At 51.0% G+C, this 10,784-nt stretch overlaps 1 protein-coding gene across 1 annotated transcript; it reads right to left on the bottom strand.

The window, feature by feature from the left end:
- Positions 1-7,647: 7,647 nt before the first annotated feature.
- MC3R (melanocortin 3 receptor) lies at positions 7,648-10,130 on the bottom strand. The gene has a single exon (XM_040459664.1). It carries the CDS (start codon positions 10,056-10,058, stop codon positions 9,087-9,089), a length of 972 nt encoding a protein of 323 aa, XP_040315598.1. The 5' UTR covers positions 10,059-10,130; the 3' UTR covers positions 7,648-9,086.
- Positions 10,131-10,784: the final 654 nt, after the last annotated feature.

Raw genomic sequence — 10,784 nt, 5'->3', positions numbered from 1 at the left:
TTGACTGCCAGGGACAGGGACAAGGGTTGAAAATCACCCACAGAATCTGGCTCTGCCACTGGCATCGGTGTGTGCCAGAAGCCCAGAGAAGGTGACACACGTGCTCAGGGTCCCAGGCTCTCCTGAATTTCAGCTGAGAGCTTCCTCCGTTTGCCACCAGCCCTCCCCCACCCGCTGTCTTTTCAGGGTAGGGCACACAGCGTTTCCTTTCCTGATAAACAGAGTCCTTCGAAGCCATTCTCGCGGCGCTCACTCCAGGCGACCATCTGTGACATTGCTCTCGTGTCCCCTCTGATGTTGAGTGGGATGTGCCAACCTCTTCAAGATCCAGCACATGTCAGAGCACAGACAGTAAACTCAGGGAAGGATCTTTTCCTTCTACAATTAAAAACAAAGAAAGCACACCGCCAGAACATGCATGTATCTGTCTCCGGTCACACATGTGCTCCATAAAGTGTTTAGAGAAATGAGTTGATGGATCTTTCAGGTATTTTATGCGGAATGCATTCCTTCGGCTCAAGCAACTCATACCATTCTGCTTCTCCACTTCCGATCAACTGCTGGCTCTGGGGTAGACACACTTCCGGTGGGGCCTGTCACAAAGCCTGGCAAAAGAGAGAACTTGCGAGAAATTTTCTGTGGATCTGTTACACTTCCGTTAAAAGGTACATAAATGATAAAGCTTAATGAGTGCTCACAAGTGGATTGAGAGATGGAATGCTTCCAATGCCTCTGGGAGCCCCCCTCCTGCCAAAGGAAATAATTTGATTATAAAACCAAGTTCCAGCTCGGTGCCTGCCAGATTTCTACTGGGTTGATGAGAATTTACATCCTGCGGCAAAGAGGAGACACAGGCTTGGAACCCAGGTCTGTCCGACCTCAGAGATTTGGAAAACAAAACTCACACGGGAATTCTGGGAATCAGGGTTTTTTCTGGTACGTCTGTGCAGCGAATTGCAGATTCCTTTGTCAGAAGCCCATGCTTGGGTTTGTTTTGCGGCTAGTGCCCTCTCTGCCTTGCTGCCTTTAGTGCAGCTCACAGCCTGGCAGAAAAGGGAGAGAAGTTAACAGAACAATTACACAATGCGGTAGGTTCTCTGGGAGGTCTACGGGGCTGGAGAGCTTTGGGGAAGGCCACTCAACCCCATCCCTGAGCTCTTGAGAAAGTGTCGTGTGTGAAGGGGACACGTAAGCCCCAACACGATTTGTCTCTCCTCTTGAATTAGAGATTACTTGACCTAGTACGGCAACACTGTTTTCTGAGCCCTTACTGTTTTCAAGGCTCCTCGATCGGATGTTTGCATTTATTTCTTGGCAGCCTGCAGACAACACTCAGTTCGGTCTCCACGTGGCATCACAAAGGAACAAGAGGCAGAGGAGACGTGAGTGTCATTCAGAGGTTCTCCACTGGGGGTGGCCCTGCCTTCCCCCGCCCTGGGACATTTGGCAATGTCTGGAGACATTCTTACTGTGCCATGTGTCATGATGTGATGGCGCCGTTGACGTCTAGAGAGTAGAGACCAGAGATGCTGCTACACCTGTCAGGTACAGCACAGCCCCGTGACAGAATTACCTGGCCTCCATGTCACTGGTGCCAAGGTTGAGCAACTCAGGTAGAATTCAGTGGCAGTGACTGCAGTCTCCTGAGAATGCCTAGTGACCGGAGAAAACCGTGCCAGGAGCGTGGCCAAAGTCCTGGAGATGCCTCTCTCTAAACGCACGTGGATGGACATCACCTTCTCACTCCCTTCTTGCCCCATTTCTTGACCGTTTTCCCTCTCCCCTCATAGCTTTCTTTTCACAGTGAAAATCTTTGGGCTAGATTTTTCTCAAACTTTGCTCATTCATATCGGCCCCTTGTGATTTTGTCATGCCTGTGACCTATTTGCGGAACAGCTTCATTATGGGCAACTCATGCCATTATTTGTAAACGCTAAAGTCTCATCTCGAGCAACACTATTTAAGAAATCTTGAGTTTCAGGAACGACGTAGCTTTCGTTTAGACATACTCGTAGTATAACTCTAAATCCAAATATTTAAGTTGTGCTTTACTTGGGAAAGTTTTCTTTTAAAATAGAAATAGTTGAGGGGCCCCTGGGGGGCTCAGTCGGTTGAGCGTCCGACTTCGGCTCAGGCATGATCTCACGGTTTGTGAGTTCGAGCCCCGCGTCGGGCTCTGTGCGGACAGCTGGGAGCCTGGAGCCTGCTTTGGATTCTGTGTCTCCCTCTCTCTCTGCTCCTCCCCTGCTCACACTCTGTCTCTCTCTCTCAAAAATAAATAAAGATTGAAAAAATAAACAATAAATAAAATAGAAACAGTTGACAGGTGTTGGTATGCTTCACAGACCATCTTGCCTCCAGTGGAACCCATTCCGAACTTTGGAAAACACTGGGCTGACTTTCACCTTATCCTTCCCTCCCCCTCCCTAGGGATGGCCATTTGCGGGTACCTGGGGGATGAGAGGCTGGCAGCTTGCAGGCAATTCCAGAAATTTCCAGAGGCAAGCCAGTGGGGGAAAGGGTCTGTGAAATTCATATGTTGATTTTTTGGGGGGGCCATGTTACATTTCATTCAGTTGCCACAACTAAATGCTACCAGGCAAGTGGGTGGAACTCGCTTTTACACATGAACAGAGCAGCATTCAGAGGTCAGAAGATGGGCCTTAAGGATTCACGGCCAGGCTTGGGGTGATCACCCCCGTGTTGTCTGATTGCCCTGAAGCTTCTTTTCCCTTGCTGCCACGGTAGCCCAGCCTTGAGTATCCTTGCATGTTTTTTAAAAAATCTATTTGTTCATTCTTGGGGGGGGAGGCGGGGGCAGAGAGAGAGGGAGAGAATCCACACTGTCAGCACAGAGCCCGATGTGCGGCTCGGATTCACGAGCCTTGAGATCATGACCTGAGCTGAAACTTAAGAGTCGGACGCGTGACCGGCTGAGCCACCCGGGCTCCCTTGCGTGTTGGATTTTATCTGCACCTCCTTGACCTGCCTCCACACCGTGGCAGGAACGGGGCTCCGGGAGCTCGAGCGGTAATCCTGCAGGGCTGGCGGGCACGTCCCACGGGACCTACCGCGTGGGTCCTGCGACCGGTCAGGTGCATGGCCTCTGTGCAGCGAGGGACGCACTGGGAGGCTCGCCCGGGGGAGCTGCAGAGGGACTTGGCTTAGGGAAGCTGGTGTTTTCTGACACTGTGTCTAATCCCCTTTGGGGCCTGGAAGGTTCCCAGGAGCTGTGAATAGTCTCCAGGGAGGGACGATTCCAGGACCTGCCGGAGGCCCCCGGGCGCCTGTTCTCGAGGTGGCCGGTCAGAGAAGCCAGCCATGTAGCCCGGCACAGCCCTCGGCCTCCAGGCTTTGCCGAGACGCCTCCAGTTCCTGGCTCGTGCCGCCTCTGGTTTCTTCCGTTTGTTTCTCATTCGTCTCCCTCCTGACTCCCACCTCCTCAAGGGCGTCCCTGGCTGGGGGAGGAGCCGCTCTGTCCCCTTCCTCCCTGTCAGGTGTCACTGTACCTGTCGTCTCCCTGATACCCTGGCAGTCTGGCAGGGCAGGGCCACATCCGCCTGCCCACCACGGTGGCCCACTCACCCGGGAGGTGCCAGCACAAAGCAGGCCCCCTCAGCGTGCTGAATGAATGGTGGGGGTGAGTCTGGAACCTGGGTTCTGTGGTGGGGCTTTCGGGAAGCAGCGGAACCCCGGGCATGCTCTTTTCTGAGGCTCCTTTTCCTCATCTGTGAAAGGGTGAGAATTGGCAGTTAATTTACGGGACGGTGAGGTTTCTTAACCTCAGTGCTGCTGCCCTTTGGGGCCAGGTCATTCTTGGTTGTGGGGGCCTGTCCCGTGTGCTGTGTTCAGCAGCGTCTCTGGCTGCCATTTATTAGATGCCTTTACCGCCCCCACTCTAGATGTGACCCACAAAAACACCTACAGACGTTGCCAAGTGATCTCTGAGGTCAAGATGGCCCCGGGTTGGAGGTCCAGTGAGATAAAACGTGAAGCACCAAGGACGATATCTGGCATATAATTAAAATACTCTCTAAGCATTAGTTACTGTTGTTGTTAATGACCTGTTTACCCAGAGCAGTCAAGCTCCGGGCGCCCAGATTTTTCCTGAGTGAATGGATCTGAGTCATGGGACCCCACTTGGGGCTCATTGAGCTCCAGTGACGCAGCCCCGCTCTCGGTGAGGACCAACAGTGTATGAATTATGCTCCTCCCAGCCTAGAGGGGACGTAGAGCCTGTGCCCTGTCATGCCCGATGCCAAGTTAGTTAATGATGAGTGTGGAACACGCACGGCTGGGGTGCTGTGGTGAGCACGCGGGCTGTGGAGCCCGACGGCGTCTGTGAGGCCCAGCGCTGCCCTCACCTTCTCAGTGGCCGGGGCCAAAACCATCCAGCTTCCTTCTCTATAGGCTACGATGGTAGTGTGCCTACCTCCTAGGCTCTAGGTGAGAATTCAGCAAGTTAATGTATCAGGCTGCTTAACACAGTGTCTGGCCCATATTACACCTTGTAGCGTCTTTCATTATTATTATTGATTTGGCTTCCAGGTAGGTGTCTTTGTTTTTAATTTGCTTTATTTTTAATGTTTATTTTTGAGAGAGACAGGGAGAGAGAGAGACAGAGCACGAGCAGGGGAGGAGCAGAGAGAGAGGGAGACACAGAATCCAAAGCAGGCTGTGCTGGCAGCAAGGAGCCCTACGTGGGGCTCGAACCCACGAACCATGAGATCCTGACCTGAGTCGAAGTTGGATGCTTAACCGACTGAGCCCCTCAGGTGCCCCTCCGGACGGGTGTTCTTAGGTGAGAAAGGTTGGGTTCCCCTTTCATTCCGCAGCGTGTCATCTGGTGCTCTCAGCTTCTAGATTGATGCTGGTTCTCGGACGGCCCACGTTTTTACCCACTGGTGCTTGACACCGTGGCAAGAAATGGTGACAGGAATGAGACTGAAGCTCCCGGGGTGCTGGTTTTTGTTATTCTTCAGAAATGAGCAGTGCCTGTAGGTGGTTCTCATAGTATGGTGTGCATCGCAGTCGACAGCAGATCCTGAAGATTGCAGATGCCTGGCATGACTTCTGATCTAGTAGGTCGTGAGTTTTCGAGATTGGGCTGTTTTCTCTGAGACTCCACATTCGGTACGGATACTCACCAAATCTGAGGATCACTTGCAGATTTCCTTCTCTTTGATTAGACTTGAATTCGTATATGAGTGTATGCATGAAGTCACTTCTTCATTTAACACGTAATTCTTTATTGACCAGTTCTACATGCTGGTCTCATAAAGAATATGGTGGGAGAGATTGATGAGAAATGAATCAACTAACCAGAAAGTACAAGATAGCAACAAGGTCTGTGATAAAATAATACCTCATGTGAATACCTGGGGTCTTCTTGTGAAAGAGTAGTCAGTGAAGGCATCTCTGAGGATTGGGCTGGAGCCTGAATGACAAGAAGGTGCCAGTCATGGGAAGATACAGGGTGAGGAGAATTGAGGTAGAGGAAACAGCAGGTTCAAAGGCCCTGGGGCAGGACTGAGTCCAGTGGGCGTGGTTAAGTAGGGCCAGGGGAGCCTTGGGGATTTACCAGAGGAGATCAGATCATTAAGGCTTTGTAGGACCAGGTAAGGAAGTGAAATTTTATTTGAAGCCACTGAAGAATTTTAGCAGGAAGGTGATATGATGTGATTTATGTTTTTAAAGGATTGCACTGGCTGCTGCATGGAGAATGGATTTTGGCGGAGGTGGGGGGGGGGGTGAAGGTTTTCAGCCAAGGAGGCTTGAGTATGTTGCAGCCCCCAGCCCTATCGGAAATGATCAGAATTAAGCTCAAAAGTTCAACTTAAGTGAGGACAACAGGCGACGATTTCTAGAGACCCGTGGCGTCAACCACTGAAGTGATCCTGCCTAGAATCATGATGAGCTTCTGTATCCCCAGATTAGGCTTGCTTATTTATTTATATTTATTTGTTGAAATGTTTATTTATTTTAAGATTTTATCTTATTTTATTTTTTTAAATATGTGAAATTTATTGTCAAATTGGTTTCCATACAACACCCAATGCTCATCCCAAAAGATGCCCTCTTCAATACCCATCACCCCCCATCAGCCCTCAGTTTGTTCTCATTTTTTAAGAGTCTCTTATGCTTTGGCTCTCTCCCACTCTAACCTCTTTTTTTTTTGTTTTTTCTTCTCCTCCCCCATGGGTTCCTGTTTTAAATCTGACTCCTGCTGCTTAAAATGTCCAGTGAGTTCCCATGTGAAGATGTGGGAAAGTGGCCCTGGCAGCCTAACATTCAAGGTCGTTGCCCCCCCCGCCCCCATAAGGGATGCACTTCCCAGGGCTCCCCCCAGGCTTTGGAAAAGGAGAGCAAATAAAATGATTAATTGGCTCTTGGTTTTTACGACATTTCTATGGAAACTCTATTATGAAATCCTGGATTCTTGAGTTGTAGAAATACGCATTAGTTTCTCTCCATGGCAGCACGTGCCTCTGAGGTCATTGGGTCATGGCTCAGCCATCTATACTGTTCCCACGAGAGGTGCTGGGGCATTGGCATTGGACTTGGGGATGTGGGCTGGGCAGCTTGAGTATGGACCTCTGCTTCTCTGCTTTTAGCTGGATTTTCATAGATAAGCTCCTTAATCTCTGCATTTCAGATGTCTCATCTGCAAAATAAGGGTGATCATGGTATCTGTCTCGTGGAGTTATTGCAGAGGTCAGAGAAACAAATGCCTGTATAGCACCTAGTACACTCCTTGGCATGGGGTCAGCAGTCTGTGCAGACGAATACTTTTGGGTTTCCGTTATGCTCATCTGAAAGTCCTCTATGCACTTGCTTTGTGAAAGATGGTCCCTAGACCAGCAGTTGTATCCCACTGGGGGCTTGTCAGAGTCAGAAATGCAGAATCATAGGCTCCACCCCAGACCTGCTGATTTGAGTTTTTCACTTGAACAAGATCCCAGGTGATTCTTGTGGGCGTTGACATCTGGACATGCTACTTTAGGCAAAAATGTATATAGCAAGGAAAGCTGAGTCAGGTTCGAACATAGAAACCTGTTGCCAGCATTGTGTTGGTGCAAAGAGACATCAGCACCGGGATGCAAAATGCACTGTGACCCTAACAAGCTGGGTGTGTCCAACAACTGCATAAGCCCTTTGGGACTGTTTCTTCATCTGTAGAGCGACTCATCTGTGTTAGAAGTTTGTTGAGAGGGTAAGCAAAGTGATGTGAAAGCTGATAGCAGAGAGTGAAAAGTTATTTTTATCTTGTTTACACAGAAAAAGGGCATCATAATTTTTATAGCTGTTAACACAATTTTCAAAGAACCCGATCTCTCGTTTTCCACATTTGCTGGCCGAGAGTGGCAATGGACGAGACCTATTATTTGGTGTCTCGATGAAAATAATGGAGAGTGGCAGTGGCCCAGGAACGACAGCCTGGTATTTTTGGAAGCTAAATGGGAGAATTTTGTGGTTTGGCTAAAAGGCATTGCCCTGCAAGGGAACAAGATCCCAGTGATCACTGTGGTCAATGGCAGTGTTTATACCATTTACAAAATACTCAGAATTGCAGTGTAAGGTTTGATGATGGCCAGGTGTGGAAGTCACCAGGGCACTTCCCGGTGGTGTATTTTAATGTGTCACACGTTTAGCAGCCACAGAAGCCTTTTATTGTTTCCAAACATCACAATCAAAGCGAGAGCCCCACGATGTTGCTTATATTAGCAGGATGTCTTCAAGTACAAAACACAAAAACAAAAACCAAAAACCCACAGTATATTCCAGCATGAGAAAAATACACGATTGTGCACCAAAGACACGGCATATTATAGGAATCCATTGGTGGGGGCAGTGTGAGGACAGCCAGAAATTACAACCTGAAGCCGTCTAGGGCGGGAAAGGGTCTGACCGGTGTGGCCAGCACGCAGTGATGTATGGCACGTAGAGACAGTACCGGTCAGCAAAGCTCGCCCAGTGCTCACAGGATTGAATTGCTGCGCTGGTAAGGTACAGGCACGGACATCGGGGTCGCCCCCGCTTTTACAGCGTGTTGGACAAAAGGAGCAGTGAACCAAGAAGTTTCCCTTTCATAGGGTAGCATGCAGGAAGCCGTGTGATAGAGACACAGCTGCTACGAGCCAAAGCAGAGATTCCAAGAAAGCCCCGTGCATTTCCACGGTTTCTGAAACACTCCAAAGCTACCGTGAAGCAATTTCTTGAGATGCATGCCCATGCCCCCAATCCGTGATTCCCTCTCTTGCTTTAATGATGGAAAAGGAGTAATAGGAAATGAAGATTTTTTTTAAATAGGGAAAATTATACCTTAATAGCAAGGTATCAAAATACTTTGTACATAGGTATGTGTTGATTTTGCAAAAGCACTGTATCTGTCTTTCCTTAGGATTGTGAAAGCTGCCTTCGACTCAGTGCATAAGAACCCCCCAACAAAGCAGCAGCCAAAATAGAAGTGGGTTACATCCCCTTGCTAGTTTTCTTGGGGAGCCTGGTCTGGGGGTCAAGAAGAGGGGCATACATAGCATCGCTTCTTTGACACAGAGCTCAGTGTTTTTAGGAAACTGTTTTTACTGGAAACAGTGATAGAACAAATGCTCAGTCTCTTATGAAATACCGGCGAGGCCATCCGAGCAGCTGACAGCCAGAACTGAGACAGGTTTGCTTGGGAGACATCGGAACCCCTCTTAGAGTCAACGAGAGTCCTTCTGTCCGGTCTGGCTGGTGGCAGGGAGACATGGGGAGGAAGCTGGTGAGGGAGGTGGGCATTCCGGACCCCAGGTGCTCGGAAATGAATACGGGCAGCACCCTCCCTGCGTTCTGCTGGGGCCTCTTTGGGAAATCAGTGACTTACCCACTTTAGAATCCTTTCGGAAAGCCTGTCACATACCACGTCTGTCTGCAAAAGGCTTTGCAGGGGTAAAAGCAAAGAGGCATGGGCGATCGTGGCTGTTGGCAGATTTTGTGTCTTCCGAGTATTTCTTCTTCTTTTTTTTTTTTTCCTTCTAAACACCTTGGCCGGGCGCAGGGCCAACAGTGACCGAACCCATGTGCGCGTCCAGGGTCCCGGCGCCCTAGCCCAGGTTCATGCCATTGCAGCTGCAGAGAATCTCCTTAAAGGTGGTACGCAGCTCCAGGCTCCGGAAGGCGTAGATGAGCGGGTCGATGATGGAGTTGCACATGATGAGGACCAGGTAGGTGTTGAAGTGGGCGGTGTAACAGACGCAGTAGGGGTTGGTGGGGCAGGTGATGATGAGGACGAGGTGGAGGAAGAAGGGGGCCCAGCAGCAGATGAACACCCCCAGCAGGATGGTGATGGTCACAGCCCCCTTCATGCACGAGTGCTGTGGCGGGGCCGCCCCGTCGGCGGGCGGCAGTGCCGCGATGCGCTGGACGTGCAGCCGGGCGAAGAGGAACATGTGCACGTAGAGGGCGCCCATGAGGAGCAGCATGGCGAAGAACATGGTGATGAGGCACACGATGACCATCTTGCTCTCGGAGTAGATGATGAACACCACGCCACAGACCCCGCAGCTCACCCAGATGGCCGCGATCCAGGCGAGGGCCTTCCGTGCGGTCATGATGCTGTGGTAGCGGAGCGCGTAGAAGATGGTGACGTACCTGTCCACGGCGATGGCCAGGAGGTTGCAGATGGAAGCTACCAGCGAGATGCAGATCAGGGAGTCGAAGACGTTGTCCATGTGCTGGATGAGCCGGTCCCCGAGGGCCAGGGAGTTGCTGTTGACGACGGCGATCATGACGGTCTCCAGGGCGTTGGACACGCTCACCAGCATGTCCGCCGCCGCCAGGCTGCAGAGGAAGAAGTACATGGGCGAGTGCAGGTTGCCGTTCTTGACCACAGCCAGGATGACCAGGATGTTTTCCAGCAGGCTGACGATGCCCAGCGCCAGGAAGACCTCGGGCTTGATGAAGACCTGCTCGCAGAACCCGCTGCCGCTCTGGTTGCCGAAGGCAGGGCTGGCGGGGTGCTCGGAGCCGTTGGGCAGCGTTGGGTGCACAGACGGCAGGCAGCACGAGGCATTCATTGCTAACAGACGGGCTGATCCGAGCGGGGGCTCCAGCGACGTCCAGAGGCTGCTGCTGCTGCTGCTGCTGGCTGCTTCCTGGAAAGAAAAAAAAAAAAAAGAAAAATCTCCCTCCAGATGCTTGCTGTGGATGCCTGTCCAGTCCAGACCGAGGCCTGGTTCTCCCCCACAATAACAGGACGGAGAGAGGGAGAGAAAGTCAGCCTGGAGACAGACAGGAGAACTTTTCCTCTGCTTCTGCAGGACAAGCAGTTTTACGGACTCTCTTCTCGGTCGCCTTCCTTCTGTCTCCCTCTTACCTTTTCCCCACCTGGGAATGAAAAAACCCGCCTCTGGTTGCTACAGTTTCGGCTATCTTCATAGCAGGACCGGGGACGTGGTACCTGTTGCTAGGAGGGAGGGGTGAAGTCTCGGTCTTCATACGCTGGCTGCAGGCAGACAGCTCCTACTTTGTCTTCAGTGCAGTGAACCGACCACTGAGCATCGGACGCCTCTCTTGACTGGCAGCAGGTACCCGCTCGGGCAGGGAGATGAAGAAGCAGGCTGGTGCCCTCTGCAGGCCAGACTGCTCACCTGTGGGCTGGCTTGGCTGAGCACTTCGTATTTGTCATGGAAACTGCCACAGGCATCCATTCATCCAGTTTGTTCATTCATTTTTTTTTTTTTTTAAATAGCTGTCGCTTATGGAGCACCTACTCTGTGTCAGCTCTCTGCTGGGTGCAGGGG

The sequence above is a fragment of the Herpailurus yagouaroundi genome, unplaced genomic scaffold (genome assembly GCF_014898765.1).
Source record: "Herpailurus yagouaroundi ecotype Mexico unplaced genomic scaffold, PumYag 246, whole genome shotgun sequence".
In the NCBI taxonomy this organism is placed as follows: domain Eukaryota; kingdom Metazoa; phylum Chordata; class Mammalia; order Carnivora; family Felidae; genus Herpailurus; species Herpailurus yagouaroundi.
The sequence above is the reverse complement of the archived record's forward strand: the minus strand, read 5'-3'. Positions and strand labels throughout refer to the sequence as shown.